At 53.3% G+C, this 19,289-nt stretch overlaps 1 protein-coding gene across 5 annotated transcripts in view; it reads left to right on the top strand.

Moving 5' to 3' along the window:
* The window catches only part of SEPTIN4 (septin 4), a 28,859-nt gene extending 9,797 nt beyond the window's left edge, over window positions 1-19,062 (top strand). Inside the window, exons 1-12 of one of the 5 annotated variants that reach the window (XM_047757813.1) lie at window positions 6,606-6,731; window positions 11,744-12,037; window positions 12,432-12,525; window positions 12,995-13,081; window positions 13,579-13,702; window positions 17,203-17,337; window positions 17,451-17,568; window positions 17,658-17,759; window positions 17,958-18,054; window positions 18,146-18,308; window positions 18,472-18,571; window positions 18,842-19,062. In XM_047757813.1, coding sequence (XP_047613769.1) covers window positions 6,729-6,731; window positions 11,744-12,037; window positions 12,432-12,525; window positions 12,995-13,081; window positions 13,579-13,702; window positions 17,203-17,337; window positions 17,451-17,568; window positions 17,658-17,759; window positions 17,958-18,054; window positions 18,146-18,308; window positions 18,472-18,571; window positions 18,842-18,901 — 1,377 coding nt within the window. In that variant the 5' untranslated portion in view covers window positions 6,606-6,728 and the 3' untranslated portion in view covers window positions 18,902-19,062. Of the gene's footprint in view, window positions 1-6,598; window positions 6,732-8,787; window positions 9,578-11,743; window positions 12,038-12,431; window positions 12,526-12,994; window positions 13,082-13,578; window positions 13,703-17,202; window positions 17,338-17,450; window positions 17,569-17,657; window positions 17,760-17,957; window positions 18,055-18,145; window positions 18,309-18,471; window positions 18,572-18,841 lie in introns of those variants that run through there. The other 4 variants (XM_047757812.1, XM_047757811.1, XM_047757815.1 and 1 more) reach the window with 4 other exon arrangements.
* Window positions 19,063-19,289: the final 227 nt, after the last annotated feature.

The raw sequence follows: 19,289 nt of genomic DNA, 5'->3' as shown, positions 1-19,289 counted from the left end.
AGGTGTGGATTTGGAGCTGTAACCACCAGCCTGCACCACAGCCACAGCAACATCAGATCTGAGCCGCACCTGCAACCTATACCACAGCTCACAGCAACGCCGGATCCTTAACCCACTGAGCAAGGCCAGGGATCGAACCTGTGTCCTCATGGATGCTAGTCGAGTTTGCTAACCACTGAGCCATGAAGGGAACTCCTGTAACTTCTTTTTCATTTCTAATTTTACTGATTTGGGTCCTCTCCCCTCCCCCACTTTTTTGAGTGTGGGTAAATTTTTATTTATTTATTTATTTATTTATTTTTTAGGGTCACACCCTCGGCATATAGAAGTTTGCAGGCTAAGCATCGAATCTGAGCTGTAGCTGCCAGCCTACACCACAGCCACAGCAGTGCTAAATTCAAGCCATGTCTGTGACCTACACCACAGCTGACAGCAACACTGGATCCGTAACCCACTGAGTGAGGCTGGGAATTGAACCCACATCCTCATGGATGCTAGTCAGGTTCATTAACTGCTGATCCACAATAGGAACTCCTGGCTAAAGGTTTATCTTTTCAAAGAACCAGGTTTTAGTTTACTTGATCTTTCCTATTGTTTTCTTAGTCTCTATTTCATTTATTTCTGCTTTGATCTTTATGATTTCTTCTCCCAACTTTGGGTTTTGTTTATTCTTTCCCTAGTTGCTTTAGGTGTAAGATTAGGTTGTTTATTTGAGATTATTTCCCAAGGTAATTATTATTATTGTTATTATTTCATCTTTTTTTAGGGACACACCTGTGGCATATGGAAATTTGCAGGCTAGGGGTCGAGTTGGAGTTGTAGCTTCTGGCCTACGCCACAGCTACAGCAGTGCCAGAGCTGAACCGTGTCTTCAGCCTATACCACAGCTCACAGCAATGCTGGATCCTTAACCCACTGAGCAAGGCCAGAGATCGAACCCATGTCCTCATGTATACTAGCTGGGTTCATTACCATTGTGCCACCACGGGAACTCCTCCTAAGGTAAACTTAGGTTGCTATAAACTTCCCTTTTAGAACTTTTTTTTTTTTGGCTACACTCAGGGCATATAGACATTCCAGAGCCAGGGACTGAACCTGCACCACACAGCAGCCCGAGCCACAGCAGTGACAATCCTGGATCTTTATTCCACTGAGCCACCAGGGAACGCCTAGAACTGCTTTTGCTGTGTCCCATAGGCTTTGGACCAACATGCTTTCATTTTCATTTGTCTTTTTTTTTTTTTATTTCCTCTTTGGTTTCTTCAGTGATCCATTCATCCAGTGGTTGTTTAGTAGCATATTTTTTTTTAGCCTCCACATGTTTGTGGATTTTGCAGGGTTTTTTTCTTGTAGTTTATTTCTAGTCTTATAGTGTTGTGGTTGGAAAGATGTTTGATGTGATTTCAATTTTCTTAAATTTACTAAGGCTTGCTTTGTGGCCCAGGATGTGATCTATCCTGGAGAATGTTCCATGTGTACTTGAAAAGAATGTGTATTCTGTGGCTTTGTATAGAAAACTTTATAAGTATCAGTTAAGTCCATTTGGTCTAATGTGTCATGTATGGCCTATGCTTCCTTATTGGTTTTCTGTCTGGATGATTTTTTCATTGATGTGAGTGGGGTGTTAAAGTCCCCCACTATTATTGTGTTACTGTCAATTTCTCCTTTTATTTCTGTTAACATTTGCCTTCTATATTGAGTGTTTATATCTTTACTTTTTTCCCCTGCATCCACAGTATGTGGAAGTTCCCAGGGCAGGGATCAAATCCAAGCCACAGTTGCAGCCTACACCACAGCTGCAGCAATGCTGGATCCTTAACTTACTGTGCTGGGTTGCTGATTGAAACTGTGTTGCCACAGCAACCCAAGCTACCGCAGTCAAATTCTTAACCTACTGTATCACAGCAGGAACTCCTATATTTACAATTTTTATATCTTCTTCTTGGATTGATCATTATGTAGTATCTGCCTTTGTCTCTTATAATAGTCTTTCCAATGTCACTTTAAGGCTTTTCTCCTATCCCTCTACACCCATTACATATGCCTTATTCTTTGGAGGGAAGGCATGTGACATAGTCACAGCTGACAGTTGCTGGTTTGGTGTTGACAGTTTTGGTATTAGCTGAGATAATAACTACCATTCATTTTAGTGATTGTACCAATGCCAAGTGTGTTGCCTTAGTGAATCTTCATAGATTTCTTCCTACTTCACAGATGAAAACACTGAGGCCCAGAGCTTGCTCATCAAAGCTAGGAGCATTTTGGAAGCATCTTGCCCCGGTGTTCATATGTGGTATATAAATCTTTTTTCTGTAGTCACACATTCCTGGAAGATAGCTTCATAATATTTCATCAGCACCTTTAGATATCAAGAATTGTGAGAGGAGGAGTTCCCGTCACGGCTCAGCAGAAACGAATCTGACTAGCATCTGTGAAGACACAGGCTTGATCCCTCACCTCACTCAGTGGGTTAAGGATCTGGCATTGCTGTGAACTGTAGTGTAGGTCACAGATGTAGTTTGGATCTGGTGTTGCTGTGGCTGTGGTGTAGGTCAGCAGCTAGAGCTCCTGTTCGACCCCCAGCCTGGGAACCTCCATATGCCATGGGTGTGGCCCTAAAAAAGACAGGAAAAAAAAAGAAAAGGAATTGTGAGAGGAAAGGTTTTAGTGGTGGGTAACATCAGTGTGTGTGCATTTGAACTAAGAGACTGGGAGGTAGGTGTGAGCTGGTAAATGGTCAGAATGAAGGTCATTTTATGGGTCAGCAAAGCCTAGAGCCTCAAGGCTTGTCTGTACTCCAGAATCAGAGTGGAAGCTGATCAATGAACCCTTTCGGTCAATTCAGATTGATCAGACATCTCCTAGGGGCAGAGGCCAGGTCACCCAGGCAGACATCACATGACATGTGAGCTGAGCTGCAGTGAGTAGAGGTTAAAATAGAAAACATACTCCCTGTCCTTGAGGGGCTTGTGGTTAATTTGGAGAGCAAAGTATACAGATGGGTCACTTGAAAGGACAAACAAAGTGCAGTGCAATGAGTCAGCAAAACTTCTAGCATGGAGGCACTCGGAGGGTAAAGGCCAAGGGGAGAATTTTGACTCAGCATGATGAACACCTTGGTAACTCACCACCCAAAGACTGAAGGGCATGCGTTAGGGTCAGTGAGTTTTTGGCCACAGGAGATATTCAAGGGAGGGGATCTGTAGGGAGTCAGACACGCCAAGAGTAGTGGTATTAGGTGATGTGTAAGCCCTTCCATCCCTGAGCCTCCTGTGCCATGCCCTGATGCAGAAAAGATGTTGGACAGGCCCTCTGGCTGGCTTCTATCACCCTGCCTGCTCTGGAACTGTCCCTTGCTGCAGTCATTCAGCAGGTGCCAGGAAACACCATGTTCCCTGACCTTGCCACCCACATCTCATGCCTGCCCCAGGAACATGGGACACTGGAGAACAATAAGGGAAGGAGTGGGGCTTCGGGTATTTAGGTTTCTTGCCTCCGCACAGACCTTGCTGGACAGACTGTCTAAGGTTTCCTTGAAAGACACAACCCAGTGATAGCCCTTTGGCTCCACCAGGGCTCTCTGACTATATCATCACTGACTCATCACCTCTCCGGTGGGGGTATTATTAGCTCTTGTCCCACTTAAGGAAGTCTGCTACCGAGAGGCAGAAGTGGCCATGCTAGTCAGGCAGATCTGAAATACTGATTTCCTGTGGTAATCACCCTTTATTCTTGACTCTGAACCTGAGTCCTGGCTTGGCCCAAGTGCATCATCCTTGTTTGACATCTCCGTGCCGCACACCCTTCACCTATGGGTAGGCAGAGAAGATCCAGTGGAGGGGGCCAGGAGGCTTTCCATACAGACCATGTTGGCCTGTGAGAGAACCCAGGACAGCAGGCTGGGGCTGTGGCTGCTGAGAAGAGTTTCCAGAAGAGTCACCCTCTGTGCAAGCCAAGTGTCAATGCTCCAGACACTTGGTTTGAACACCCCACTTCAGCAGTGCCCCGGAAATTGGACTCTAGTCAAGGACCCCAGTGCCTGGTGGGATGTTGAATTTCTAGAGAGCTTCAAGTACTGAGGGGCACTGAGGCAAGATTGGCCAGGCCACCTGCTGGCTGGAGGTGGAGATAGTGCTCAGTGGTCAGTGACTCACCCGAGGGCTGCTCTGTCTCAGCCCTGCTTCTGACCAAGTGTCAGACTCTACCGAGAGCTGGAGTTGAGGGTAGAATGGTCCCCTCTTTCACTGGGGTGGGGTGGGGAGCAGACAGAAACACAGGGAGAGGAAGAGACTTTCAGGCAGTGAGATAATTGCCAAAGCTGGCATGGGAGCTTATTCCCAGGCCAAGTTCTTTTGGAGACCCCTGAATTCCTGTAGGATTAGCATGTGGCGTTGTGTAGAAAGAGTGGCCCAACGTGTCTTGTATTTTGCCCAGCATGCTCATGCCTCGTGTTGGGCCTGAGACCATCAAGACCCTAAGATATTTGGCTTAGAGATGAGTTCCACGGTCCTTAGCCTCTCTTGGGGCCTCACTTGCTTCAAAGATGGCACCAACATGTCTTAGGAAACACAGTGCTCTCTGGAGCCTGGGCAGCAGGTGCCACAGCAGAGCTGTGACTGCAAGTGCAGCTGAGGATGAGCTAGCTGAGAGGCATCTATGTCCACACTTGGACATCAGCCTGAAGTGGAGGAAGAGGGATTTTTGTTTGTTTGTTTGTTTCGTCTTTTTGCCTTTTCTAGGGCCACTTCCCATGGCATATGTAAGTTCCCAGGCTAGGGGTCTAATTAGAGCTGTAGCCGCCGGCCTACACCACAGCCACAGCAACATGGGATCCGAGCCGCGTCTGCAACCTACACCATAGCTCACAGCAACGCCAGATCCTTAACCCACTGAACGAGGCCAGGGATCGAACCTGCAACCTCATGGTTTCTAGTCGGATTCGTTAACCACTGCGCCACGAGGGGAACCCCGAGGAGGGATGTTATGACTGTGGAAAACAAGGCTTTGTGATGGGGCCTGTCTTCCTTGCTGTAGACTTTCTCCCCTGGGCCTAGCACCCCCAGGCCAGGCCTCACAGACTGATGATAGAAGAACCCCAGAGGTATTCTTATGTGTGTGTACATGGATACAAGTGGCCTGCAGCTAATTCCCAACAGTAGGGCTTTGTTGTAGCCTTCTGACATTTGGGTCTGATGGCAGCAAGTCCTGCTGTTTGTGCAGACTCCCAATAGCCACTGGTTTCTCTCTAAAGAAACTCCTTTATGTCTTTGTTTTCCTGAATATTGTGTCAGATCTCCTGATCTAACCTGGGCCTTTTTTAAGAAACTCCTATATCTTCAGGGGTCGCTTCTCATAGGAATCAAGCTGCTGATCCCTAGCACAGTTTAATCCCTCATTTTCAGGTATGGAAGCAGGCCCAGAGAGGTGAAGTGAGGACACCCAGCTAGAATGTTTTCCTCATCTTGTAAGCTCATGAATGCCCCTGATTTCTTTAAGCAGTGATATTCTTCTGTCCTCTAGCCCATCAGTGCCAGATATTCAATGACATCGCCAATAGCAGCCCCATATTTTCTGAGCCTTATCTCACCTGCTGGACCCAGGCCCCCTCCTTCTGCTGAGTTTTGATGGGTCCCAACCAAGACTATTGGGTCATTAGATCAGACTGAAATACATAGGCAGGCCTCTGGCACTTCTACCAACAGAGGGGGCATGCCTGTTGCCTCGGTTTTGTCCAAAGCATATTCAAGCCAGTCAGTCTGGGCTGGGAGAAGACTCTTGGAAGTCAATGTGGAGTATGCTTCTGGAAATTTCCACTGAAGCTTGACCAGCTCAGACCTGTATTAGCTCAGGAAATCCCCACCCGCTAAGTACGTACTTCCTTCGAGCTGCTGCTGACCTTTATGAGCCACTAATGCCTCTAAAGCCGCTGGAGCATCTGTCTCTACAGCATCTCACCTGCTTGCCCAGCATGGCCTCTCCTGAGGCCCTTCCACCTTCCACAGTCCCAGGCCAGGCTCCACTGCACGGGAAAGGCCATTCAGCCTCTCCCTTTCCATTCTTCCAGCAGATGATCCCAGGATAATTTATGCAGCAAATCCTCGTTCCTCTTCCATCTAGGGTCCTGCAGGAAGGGAGCTTCCTCTCTCGGTTCTTCACCACCTGGGTGGAGGTGGAGATTGTCGTTCCATTTTAGGAGGTGAATAGACAATCGGTAACTTGGACATCAGCGGGGTTCAGTTCCTGCAAACCTTGTAGACTCTCCCTGGCAACTTCAACCCGTGGGGCAAAATCTCCTCTCCTTCCAAAGGCTTCTCCTGGGGTTGCCAGGTGGGCCCTTCTTTTTTAGGGGGTGGGGGGGACTGACTCAAGCCCCCAAGGTGCTGAGCTGCCGGTTCAGGCCACTCTTTAGGGTTCGAGTAGGGAAGAGCCAAGTGACGGACGCAGCCCCGTCCCGAGCGCCTCTCGGCACCGTGCCGCGGGGGGTGGAGAGCCACAAGGCCCACCTTCAGGCCGGCCGACCCCTGCTTGGCCTGAGCCTGTGCCCAGCTCCGCGGAGATGCAGGCCCCGCCCCGCCCCGCCCCGCCCCTGCCGCCGGGCCCCGCCCCCGGCCGGTCCGCTCTCCCGGCGGCGGGCGGGGGCAGGCGGTGTGGCGAGGTCTGTACGCAGGTCCCGCAGCGGGTCGCTCGGGCGCTGTCCAGGCGGAGCCGGCCCGGCCCGGGCTGCAGCCATGGTAAGGCGGGCGGGCGCGGGGCTGAGCCGGGCGCGCGGGGCCCGCAGTTCCCGGGCGGCTTCGCCGAGACCCGCGGCGCCGCAGCCCTGGCTGTGCGGGGCGGGAGGCGCTGTCGCCCGCCGCAAGCACAGGCTGTCGCTGCTGGCGGTCGGCGCTGCGTCGCTGCTTCCAAGTTTCTGCTTCTGATCTGAGCGGACCCAGAGTGGGCTCCCGCTCCCCGGGTGCTGCCCGCGTTCTTGGATGAAGGGGTGGGTCCATGCTGGGTGGGGAGGAGGCGCCGGCCGAGATGCGCGCAGGTTGGGCTGGGGAGGACGCGTCAGGCAGGAGAAGAGGTGAGGGTCCCCGCCCTTGCCAGGGCCAGCTGTTACCTGAATGACCCTTCCTCACCCACCTACCCTGGGCTTAGGGACCAGCGCCAACTTCCTTTGGAAAACATACACAGGAGGCCCACAAACAACTGCTTGTCTCCCCAAGAAGAATGATGAGATGCTTGGGCCCACCTTTCCATAGCCTGGCCAGGGGCCACTCCTAGGCCCTTCCCACAGCACCCTCTGCCCAGGGACCTCTGACAGAGGGAAGCCCAGCCACCAAACTACCCGATGGGATCAACTATCTCCCTCTGCCTCTGAGGCAAGAACCATGGGGAATCTTCCTGCTGCATCCTACACCCCCCTCCCCCAAAACCAGGTCCCTCTGCAGTGACGGAGGGTGGAGGGAACTCATTCCTGCCACCTGCCTGTGATGGGAGGAGAAACAATAACCCCAGCCAACCTCCCTGGAGACCCCCAGGTAGGAAGTTTCAATGTTTGGCTGTGAGGGTGCCAGCTCTTTTCCTGCCATCATTGCCAGAGCCTGCCACAAACACATTATGCTGGGTGTCAGGGCCTCCGGGTCCTATGCCAGTTTCTCCTCCCAGTCTGGAAGCCCCCCTGGCCTTTGCCCTCTGTACTGGGAGACATAGGCTGCTTACAGCAGGAGCAGACCCATGACTAGCCTGTGGGGCAGGATCTTGGCTGTGGGCAGCCCCCAGAAGGGAACTCCATGGGCCCTGTGGAATCAGAAGCTTCCAGTTTTGCATAGACCAACCTTCTGGGCTCTTCTCTCTCAAGCTGTGTCCAGGCTGAGGCCCAAGTCTTGGCCAGGAAGTCTTGGTGACACTGTGACCATTCCCAAAGGGGGGTTCCTGGGAGAGGCCAAGTGGTGCCTGCCTTTATCCCTTTCCCCATCCTTCTCCCCACTGAGGATGGACGGACTGATTGTCCCAGGGATGGAAGCCTGGGGGAGCCCTGATTATTCCTAGTGCCAAGTGTCCTTGGTACAGGGGCCAAGAGGGGCTTTTTCTGCCACACACTAAGTTCGGTTCAGCTGAGGTCTTGGTGCTCTCGGCTTGGCTGAGGCCACCCTGTTCCTTTGTAATAAAAGACACCCTCTCACCACCAGAGTCCTCAGTCTCGGGCCCCTGTCCTGAAGCCAGCCCAGTACTTAGGCTGAAGGCAGCCCAGTCCTTAGGCTAACTGGCTCATGCAGACTCCTCTATATGAAAGGGGATCAGGGACCCAGCCACTTCAGAGATCAGTGGGGAGATCTCCCCAGTCCAGGAGCCCCAGGGGATTCTAATTGGCATGCAAAAGGAAGACGGGCCCATGTTAATAACCATCCTGTGACTTGAAATGTACCTTCTTTCCCCAGGTTCAAAGCAGCTTAGATTTTTGTCATCCGGGAGCACTTTTTTCCCCAGCCTTCCTGGGAGGCAAGGAAGGGCCATTCACAATTGAATATTAAGGCCCTGGAATTAAGATACTGTCCAAAATCACCAAGGGTGTTTCTAGCCAAACCAGAAACACTGGCCTCCTGACTCCTAGTCAAGTGCTGTTATCTGCACACTGCCAGTCAAGTCCCTCCATTTGACTCTTGCCTAATTGGCAACTTTGAAGTCTCTGGGATGCCAGCCTCTCATTGACCTGAACTTATATCCTTAGAGACCAAGTGTTAGCAGCTCCCCTGTTGACCCTCTGGAAGTGATACAGGTTCCCATGAGTCAGAGGTCAAGTGTCTGAGGATGGGAGGAGTCGTTGTAGCAAAGGCCTCTCTGTGGCTGGGGCTCTCTGCAGGGAAATCTAGGGGCAAATTTCGGAAGGCAGTGGGGTTCTGTGCTGGGAGAACACAAAGTGACACTGGGGAGAAAAGTGGGGCTATTGCTGTGAGAACATATACCCAGGGGATGATAGGACACCCCACCTTGCTTTAACACTGCTTGAATTAAGGTGAAAGGGAGAGATGGGGATCCTTTGGGAATGGTGTCTCCCCGGTGGCTGGCCCATGTAGTGATGGACCAGTCACCTTGGGGACAAGGTCTCAACCCTCTGACAAGGCCTTGGTGTCCTTGGGGGTTAACAGGAGAGGCCAAGCGGGTTGAGAGCCTGTGCTGTAGATAGACTTGGGAGGCTGGTGCTTTGCCCACTGGGGTAGCCGCGGGCAGGCGTCATGGGGCAGCCAATCAGAGGAGGAGGGGACTGCGGAGAAAACCAGTGCTCCCGCTGCAGCTGAGCTGTCCTTGGAGGGTGGGAGCCAAGGGAAAGGGGGAGGAAGGGGTGGGGAAGGACATTCCACAGGCTTTTTTGGCCCCTGACAGAGACAGGAGGGGGGTCAACACGAAAGGGAACAGAGCAAGTCAGGACGCCGGATTACAAGAGCATCCAGACCAGGCTGTTTCTGTGTGTAAGGAACTTTGCCTAAGAGATAAAATTAGACTAAAGCTTGCTGACAGGGAGTCTGAAGCGTGGGACATGGACCGTTCACTGGGATGGCAAGGCAGTTCTGTCCCCGAGGACAGGACTGAAGCTGGGGTAAGGTGCTCCTCTGGGAGGTGGGTGGCCCTGCCCTGTCTTCGCACTGCATTGGCTGGGATTGGGGCTCAAAGTCAGAAAATGATTTGGTCACTGGCGGAGCTGGGAGGGGCAGGGAAGGACAGACAAGAGGTGAGGACCTGGTGTCCCGACTCCTTGTCTAGAGCCCCTGTGGGCCCCTCCATCTGGCTGGCAGGCAGAGTGGTGCTGCGTTCCTGGCGGCTCTGCTGGAAGATGGTGGGGACTGGGGGTCTCCATCGGTGCCTTCCCCTGCCCAGTAGCCCTGGGGGTCTCCATCAGTGCCTTCTACTGCCCCTCTGCCCAGTAGCCCTGGGGAAACCAGGCGGAGCCCAGTCCTCTCTCTCCCACCCTCAGCCTGACCCCCAGACAACTGCTGGGTCACTGTGGAGTTGTGCAGAGGGGCGGGATTTCCTGGAATTCCCCAGACTCTTTAGCTGCCAGAAAACAAGAACTGCCGCCCACCCCACTCCCCACCCCCAGCCCTGTCTCTTCCCTATTGCCATATAATTAATCATCCAAGCTGGGACACTTTTGACAGCGAAAAGGGGGCAATTTTGCTGGGACAACAGACATAAACTGGGATGTATGGTCACCCCACTGGACCCCACAGATATCAGGGATGAGAAAAGCCTGTTTCAGGGCCATCTCTTCTGGCCACTTGGCCCCTATATCCTGGTTCCAGCTTCAGGCTAAAGGGCCCCTTTTCCTGTCCAGGCAAGCCTCGGAGACTATGGCTATGAGCAGGTGTGGGGACTCGAAAGGCACGACAGCCTGGAAGTAGCTCTTAAGTGGGTCTTCCCTCCAGCCCGCCCATCTCAGTCCTTGCCCTCAGCCTCCACCAGGCAGGGCGCATGCCTTCATCCCTCAGCTCTTCCCTCTGTCAGAGAAGGACCTGCAGAAAGTCTGTGGCCATCTTATCTCCCCTCACCCTGGCTGGGACTCCACTCGGGTCTGGGGGAGCCCCCACTGGCTGGGCCAGTCTCCAGGGGGTGAGTCAGCCTGTGAAGCCAGCCCTTGTCCATTGTCTTGGGGTGGCACGTGGGTATTGTGAGGCAGAGCTGAGCCCAGCACCACCAGGCACTCCACAAACGGGGGCTGGCCTCCAAAGGAGAGAGAGAGAGAGGAAGCTTTAGGGCTTAGAGCTGAGGGGCCAGAGGAGGGGGACATGGCCTCCCTTGCTGGAGATGAGGTGGAACAGGTCTCCCCAGAGGAGCAAGCCACTCCCTGCCTATCACCCGTGTGGTTCACAGTTCAGGCCAGACCCCCTCCTGTGCTGCCTGATAAAGCCTAGCTCTAGGCACAGGGGGGCAAGGGGCAGCCAGGGGTGGGGGGTGGGGGTGCTTCTCCTGTACACCCCTCACAGTTGGGGGCTCTCAGCAGTGTCCTCCCCTCCTCACTCGCCTGGTCCCTCCCAGCTCTTCTTCACCCCCCACTCAGCACCCACCGGCAGTTTTACCCTTCTCATCACGGTTCAGCCTGGGGTGTGTCTTTAGGGTCTGGAATAAGGTGAGGGGGGTCAGGTCAGCTCTACTGGGCTCTGGGCAGTGAGCCCTGGGAGGCGAGCACATCCGGTAGAATCTGCACCACCTCCCAGAGCTCAGTGACCCACAGTGACAGGAGGCGGGGAGCCCCCTGCTGGCCCTTGATTTACCTGGGGCTGGCAGCTGCCTTCTCCCCCGCTCCTTCCTTCCTTCCTCTGCCCCATTCTGTCACTCTGCACTCTCCTCGAGTCCTGAGCCAGTCTCTTCACAGCTCTGCTGCTTCTCTCTGCACCCCCTCAGCCTGACTTCCTGGCTTTTGGGGTCACCCCCAGTTCTGGCTTGGAAGGGCAGCCTCAACAAGCACCACTTGAGAGGGTGCACTGGGACTGGAGCTGCTCAGTTCCCAAGAGCAGTTGCTAGGGCGCTGGGGGCTGCCCTGGGCCGCTCTTGGCCCACTGGGGCCTTTCCTGGTGTCTTGGACCCTGGGATGGGGTGGCATGCGGGGGAGAAAATGGTGGGCGCTTCTCCTGGCTTGGCTGCTGGTCTCGTTGCCTTCTAACCACAGGTGCTTTCCTCTCTCTCCCTCTCGCCTTCTCCTGCCTTCCTTCTCCTCCTCTTCTCCGGCCAACCTGCCCCACTTCATCACCCATCCCCCACCCCTCAGATCAAGCGCTTTCTGGAGGACTCGGATAACCCAGAACTGAACAAGTTCGTGAAGGATTTCCCAGGAAGCGAGAGCTACCACCAACCAGAGGCCAAGACCTGGGTGTCCAGGCCCCAAATCCTGGAGCCAAGGCCCCAGGCCTCGGACCTCTGCCAGGATGACCTGGAGTTCAGACCCCCTTCATGGCCCCAGCCCTCTGACAGCCAGCAGTTCTTCTCTGCCTCAGCCCCCCTCAGCCCCTCAGCCCGGCCCCGCAGCCCGTGGGGAAAGCTCGATCCCTATGACTCCTCTGAGGTAGAGCCCCCCCACTCCGCCCCGCCCTGCCTTTGCCTTTCACCGGGCTGGTGCAGGAAGACCCAGGGAGGGAGCAGAGAGAGCTCGAGTGTGTGTCTGCACGTGTGTGTATGCATGTGCTCACATGTGTGCATGCTGAGTTGGAGCCTCTCTCTGTGCGGTTGGCGCCCCCCCTCCCCCGTGCTGTCGGCCCCTAGGTGCACTGGAAACTGGTGGTATCAGCAGGGACAGGAGCCCAGCTGGTGGCCCCAGAGGGGGCCTCAAAGGAGTCTGGCACTGCTCCTTTAGGGCTGGGCAAAGACCTGGGAGGCAAGAGGCGGGGGGAAGGCTGGTGTTGGGTCCTGGGCTAATTCCTGCCTCTACCCTGATGTTGTTCTGCCTTCCCGTCCACCAGGATGACAAGGAGTATGTGGGCTTTGCGACCCTCCCCAATCAAGTCCACCGAAAATCCGTGAAGAAAGGCTTTGACTTTACCCTCATGGTGGCAGGTAGAGCAGTGGCAGGGCAGGGCTGGGCAGCAGGTGTTTCAGGCAGGGATTGTTTCCATGTGGGGAGGGCTTGTGGGCAGGGAAGGAGAGAGCAGCAGGTGGCTGTGCTTTTTTGCAAAACCGCCTGGAGCCACAGGTGACCAAAAGTATGTATAACGTTGGCAGGGAGGGGGTGGTGACGGGGTAAAGAACACTTGTCAGTTTTCTAGTATTTTCTAGTATTGCCTTTTTCTGTGTGACCCTGGGCAGTCTCTTATCCTCTCTGGGCCTCATTCAAATGAGAAGGCTGGACAAGCTCTTCTCTCTGTTTTCTCCCAGCTCTGTTGTGGTTTGGTTATTCTCTTCCCAATTATGTAAGCAACTAGCCCTCCCCCCCCCCCCCCGCCCCCGCCATGCACACCTTGGTCCAGGGGGATTGCCTCTTGGTTATAGATCTGATTTGGTGCCTCTGTCCTCTCTCTCCTGTCAGGAGAGTCTGGCCTGGGGAAATCCACTCTCATCAACAGCCTCTTCCTCACTGATCTATACCGGGACCGGAAACTCCTGAGTGCTGAAGGTGAGGAAAAGAGAGGAGCATGAAGACAGGCAAGCAGAGCTGACTTGGGAACTCACTCCAGAGTCTGGGGGCTGGAGCCTTCCCCAGCATGCGGGAAACCATGGCTTCCTAGGGAGACTGACAGCATCTCTCCGTAGGCCTGCCTAGCCTGGCAGCCCACCAGGCAGCTCCCTAAAGATTTGGGTGCCGAAGCAGGGCAGGGACCAGAATCCTGCTTTCTGAGTGAGTCTCTGACCCCCAAAGGATTCCAGGAATCCAAGAAAAGAGCTGGGAGCAGAGAAGAGGCTGGGGCCAGAGCCAACAGCCACCGGCATTTCCTGTGTTGGGAAATGTGCTCCTCGTTGGTTCCCAGAGAACAGGCCCCCAGGCAGCCTGGGGGCGGGGAGGGGGCAGTGTGGGTGAGACAGTCCGGGTAGCAGAGCTGGCTGCAGTGGGCGGTGTGTCCTGGCTGGGCAGGTCCTTGCCCCTTCCCTGGCCTCAGTTTTGTTCTTCTCCAGAGCGGATCATGCAAACGGTGGAGATCACTAAGCATGCAGTGGACATAGAGGAGAAGGGCGTGAAGCTGCGGCTCACCATTGTGGACACACCAGGTTTTGGGGATGCCGTTAACAACACAGAGTGGTATGTCTGACCAAGCCCAGCCCCTGTCCCTACCCCCCACCCATCCCGTAGATGCACACAGGGGCACGGACACATCCACTGTCAGGAAGAAGGGGTTTGCAACCTTGAACGTGCCACTGCCGCTTATGGACAGCTGCTCCTCTGTAAAGGGAGAGGGAGAGGATTGGAAGAGATGCTCTCTAATGTTCCTTTAACCTATAATTCCAGAAGGGGGATGGGGACACAGATAGGAAGGAGAAGCCTCACAAAAGTAAACACAGGCGTTCCTGTTGTGGCTCAGTGGTAATGAACCCCACTAGGATCCATGAGGATGAGGGTTTGATCCCTGGTCTCACTCACTGGGTTAAGGATCCAGTGTTGCCGAGAGCTGTGGTATAGGTCGCAGACGCGGCTTGGATCTGGCGTTGCTGTGGCTGTGGCGTAGGCTGGCAGCTGTAGTGCCAATGTGACACCTAGCCTAGCCTGGGAACTTCCGTATGCCCTGGGTGCAGCCCTAAAAAGCAAAAAGCAAAAAAAAAAAAAAGAAAAAGAAAAAAGAAAAGGACAGCAAATATATGTGAAAACATATATGGAGTTCCTGTCGTGGCACAGTGGTTAATGAATCCGACTAGGAACCATGAGGTTGCGGGTTCGGTCCCTGCCCTTGCTCAGTGGGTTGACGATCCGGCGTTGCCGTGAGCTGTGGTGTAGGTTGCAGACGCGGCTTGGATCCTGCGTTGCTGTGGCTCTGGTGTAGGCTGGCGGCTACAGCTCCAATTTGACCCCTATCCTGGGAACCTCCATATGCCGCGGGAGCGGCCCAAAGAAATAGCAAAAAGACAAAAAAAACAAAAAACAAAACAAAACCAAAAAACAACCAAAAAATATATAGCACGGGGCATGATGTTTAGTAAGTGCTCAATAATTGTCACCCTCCTTCCTTCGTTCCTTTCACCAGCAATATTTTAAGTGCTATTGCAAGTTATTAAAGGAGTGAGAATGCATGGGGGGTGGTGAAGGGCAGAAGAGGCAAAGGGAAAGCACAGATGGAAGTTTGTTTGTTCCAGGCATCCTGGAAGCAACCTGCTCATAGAAAAGGTAGCTTTGCCACCTGCTGCCCAAGCATCCCTTTTTTTCGGGAATCAGAAGGATGCTTAGATGGTGGTCAGACCTGAGTGAGTAGATGAAGACACAAATGGATGTAAAGACTAGAGAAAAGGTGGTGCCTTTGATGAGGAAGTTAGGCAGGGTGGTGCTAAGGGTCCTAGACTGAGAGTTCAGATCTTGGTTCGGTATTTAGTAACCCCCTGATCTTGAGCAAATCACCTCGGTCCCATTTCTTCAACTGAAAAATTCTGGCCTTACCACCTCACCCAGTTGATCTGAAAATCAACCCAGAAAGATGCATGTGAATGTGCGCTGAAAACTGTAAAGTGGGATTCCCATTGTGGCTCAGCAGGTTAAGAATCCGACCAGTATCCATGAGGATGCAGGTTCTGGCCTGGCTCAGTGGGTTAAAGGATCTGGTGTGGCTGTGGCTGTGGCGTAGGCTGGCAGCTGCAGCTCCAGTTCAACCCCTAGCCTGGGAATCTCCACATGCCGTGGTCATGGCCTTAAAAAGCCAAAAACAAACAAACAAACAAAAAAAAAACAAAAACAAAAAACCAAAAAAACTGTAAAAGGCAGAACTCTCTTGTGTTGTAGCTGGTTAAGGATCCAGAATTGTCACTGCAGTGGCTCAGGTGGCTGCTGTAGTGCAGGTTTGATCCCTGGCCTAGGAATTTCCATATGCTGTAGACGTGGCCAAAAAAAACAAAAAACAAAAAACAAAAAAAAAACCTCCTGAAACTGTAAAGGGCTGCATACATTACACCCATGAATTTTTTTTTTTTTTGCTTTTTTAGGGCCACACTCATGGCATACGGAAGTTCCCAGGCTAGGGGTCAAATCAGAGCTGCAGCTGCTGGCCTACACCACAGCCACAGCAACGTAGGATCTGAGCCGTATCTGTGACCTACACCGCAGCTCACGGCAATGGCGGATCCTTAACCCACTGAGCCAGGCCAGGGATCAAACCTGCGTCCTTATGGATACTAGTAAGGTTCATGACCGCTGAGTCGCAATGGGAACTCCTACACTCATGAACTTTAAGATGATATTTGCAAGACGAGTGCAAAATAAAAGTGTGGGACCCTTGTTCAAAATGATTAAGAATTTCAAGATGGTCACAGCAGAGAATAAACCGGGTGTGGGCCCTTCTGAGAGTGGGGCCCCTGTGTGACTTCACGGGTCCCACGCGCTGTACTGGACGATGGCCTCACAGACTGGTCATACCCTTACAGACCTTTCTGTGCTCTGCACGCCCCTAACATGCTTTACCATTACAACGTGTGACTTGTGGCTCAGCACACTGCTTCATCTTCAACTGCATGATCTAAACCCTTGAGGGGAGATCCGTTTCTTACATTCTTGCCACAGTCCTGTACTAGTATTATGGTCTCCATAAATATTCCTGCTGGATTGAGGTGGCCTCCGTGTCATCATCCCCTTTCCTGATCTAGGACTATGTCTCAGCAAGCTGGGCTTGCCCTGAAACTTGAGCCCTGACCAGCCCCTGGTTCCTGCTTTAGCAAGTATCATGCCCTCCTTGAATCAATCTACTTACCTGCTCTTACCTCCTGTAATAGTAATGCTTTCACTTGCCTGGCACCTCACGGTTTGCAGTGCACCTCCACATGTACTCATTTAGTCAACCAGCAGGAACTTACTATTATTATTGTTATTATTTTTTGCTTTTTAGGGCTGCACCGGCAGCATATGGAAGTTCCCAGGCTAGGGCTTGAATTGGAGCTGCAGCTGCTGGCCTACACCACAGCCACAGCAGCTTGGGATTCGAGCCGTGTCTGAGACCTACACCACAGCTCATGGCAACGCTGGATCCTTAACCCACTGGGCGAGGTCAGGGATTAAACCCGTGTCCTTGTGGATACTAATCGGGTTTATTACCACTGAGCCACAAAGGGAACTCCTATATTGTGTGTGTATAAACTCTGTGTGTGGTGAAGGGAAGGGGGAGCAGTGTCCACTGGAGTGGTCACAGGAGCCATTGTGGAAGAGATGGTTCTTGGATATGGCTCTGAAGGATGGAGTGGGTTGGGAGAGGTGGAGGAGAGGATGGAACCACCCAAACAAAGGCTCTGAGGCTGAACTTTGAACCTGCCCTGGCCTCCCGTTGGTGTTTACCTGCTGGCACCTGGCTGGTCTCAATGCTTTGTTTGGTCACCTGGGTTCTCTCCCTCTCATCAGACTAGTATTTGATGACCCCCTGCCTGTGTGCTCAGTCTGATTTTCTATGAGGATGCATGTCCCAGCCAGGTACCTCCCTGAAGATGTAGTAAAGCAAGTCCGGGAATAGCCAAGGCTCGAAAAGACTGCTCAGGGTGTGGGCTCCTCTGCAATCCTAGAGCTCACTAGGCAGCCCCCACTCCCACAGTTTTTCTGCTTGTCTGTCCCTGCCCCAGCTGGAAGCCTGTGGCAGAATACATCGACCAGCAGTTTGAGCAGTATTTCCGAGATGAAAGTGGCCTGAACCGCAAGAACATCCAAGACAACAGGGTGCACTGCTGCCTGTACTTCATCTCGCCCTTCGGCCACGGGTATGGTCCGAGCCTGAGGCTCCTGACACCACCGGGTGCTGCCAAGGGAACAGGCCAAGAGCACCAGGGGCAGGGCTGCCACTAGCAGGTGGTCACAGATTCCTGTTCCCCAGGCTCCGGCCACTGGATGTTGAATTTATGAAGGCCCTGCATCAGCGGGTCAACATCGTGCCTATCTTGGCAAAGGCGGACACACTGACACCTCCTGAAGTGGAGCACAAGAAACGCAAAGTGAGGGAAGCTGGTGGGGGAGGGGAGCAGGTGGGCTTCTGGAACGGACGGGGTCCCCAGAACTGTGGGCCCCCTCATGTGTTTGCCAGATCCGGGAGGAGATTGAGCACTTTGGAATCAAGGTCTACCAGTTCCCAGACTGTGACTCTGATGAGGATGAGGACTTCAAATTACAGGACCAAGCCCTAAAGGTGGGGCCACCCCCAGGCCATCCCTTTCCCAGCTTGTTTCTTCTGGGCAGAAGAGGGAAGTAGAATTCTCTAAAGGGTAGGCTATTGGGGTGGAAGCGGATCCTGGCTTCCTAGAATGAAGCAGAGACGATGAAGATACAGGTGGAAGAGAACGGGTGAGAATGGGAGGTGTTGACAGGCACCACTAACTTCTTCCAGGAAAGCATCCCATTTGCCGTCATTGGCAGCAACACCGTGGTAGAGGCCAGAGGGCGGCGAGTTCGAGGCCGGCTCTACCCCTGGGGCATCGTGGAAGGTAAAGCACTGAGCTTGTGACCAGGTGTCTCCTTGCCCTCAGTGGTTCACCCCACCCATGCCCCTGGCTGACCCCTAGCCTTGCTATACAGTGGAAAATCCAGGGCACTGCGACTTTGTGAAGCTGAGGACAATGCTGGTGCGTACTCACATGCAGGACCTGAAGGATGTGACACGGGAGACACATTACGAGAACTACCGGGCACAGTGCATCCAGAGCATGACCCGCCTGGTGGTGAAAGAACGGAATCGCAAGTATGGCCAGAGGCCAGGACAGAGTTGGCAAGGGTGGGGTCCCCAGGGCAGCCTTGGGTGAGACCAAGCCCTTCCTTTGTTCTTCTATAAGCTCTGGGCGCAATTCAAACAGGTGCTGGGGTCCCCCTCGCCTTACCAACCCCCCATTTTCCCTTTCCCTCAGCAAACTGACCCGAGAGAGTGGTACCGACTTCCCCATCCCTGCTGTTCCACCAGGGACAGATCCAGAAACGGAGAGGCTGATCCGAGAGAAAGATGAGGAGGTGAGAGTAGTATGAGGTGGTAGGGCTGGCCAGCTCGAGAGGACCCCTGCTTAAGCATAAACCTCAGTGTCTCTTGGTTTGGGAACAGGATGATCCCTGGCCCTGGTATATATCTGGATCCTGGATTGGTGGATTAGTGGTTCCACCCTGGGACTTCATTATACTCAGGGCCACCAAGGCCCTGGCTCAAGGGAGCAGAGGTTTCAGGCACTTTCCTAACATGATAGGACTCTCTGAAAGGTTCCATTTTGATGCATGTGCCTGTTCCAGCTGCGGCGGATGCAGGAGATGCTGCACAAAATCCAAAGACAGATGAAGGAGACCCATTAGCTGGCTTTCAGCCTTGAATATTTAAATCACCGCCTCTTCCTCCTGCTATGCCGGCCCCTCCCAGCACCAGCTCTACTCAGGCCTCTGCAGCTACTGCCACTTGACCTTACATCCCTGCTGCCTCCCCAGAGACTCAGAAGAAATAAAGTTTAACAAATCTATAGGTGGCTTCTGGTGTTTCTGTCGATATCTTTCCATCTCCTGGAGGCCAAGAAGATCCTAGGACCCGTTTTGAAAGGCTGCCAGAGGAGGGTGCTGGTTTTGGCCTTTACTAGCCAAGGGAGGGTGGGGAGAACCTTCCCCTCCAGAGACAGGGTTTAGTCACCACCATCTTCCTGATCATATCTATCATGCATCTATTATCTGGGGCCCCGCTCATCTTTCCCAC

The sequence above is a fragment of the Phacochoerus africanus genome, chromosome 14 (genome assembly GCF_016906955.1).
Source record: "Phacochoerus africanus isolate WHEZ1 chromosome 14, ROS_Pafr_v1, whole genome shotgun sequence".
NCBI lineage: Eukaryota > Metazoa > Chordata > Mammalia > Artiodactyla > Suidae > Phacochoerus > Phacochoerus africanus.
Note: the sequence above shows the minus strand (reverse complement) of the source record. Positions and strands in the feature narration are given on the sequence as shown.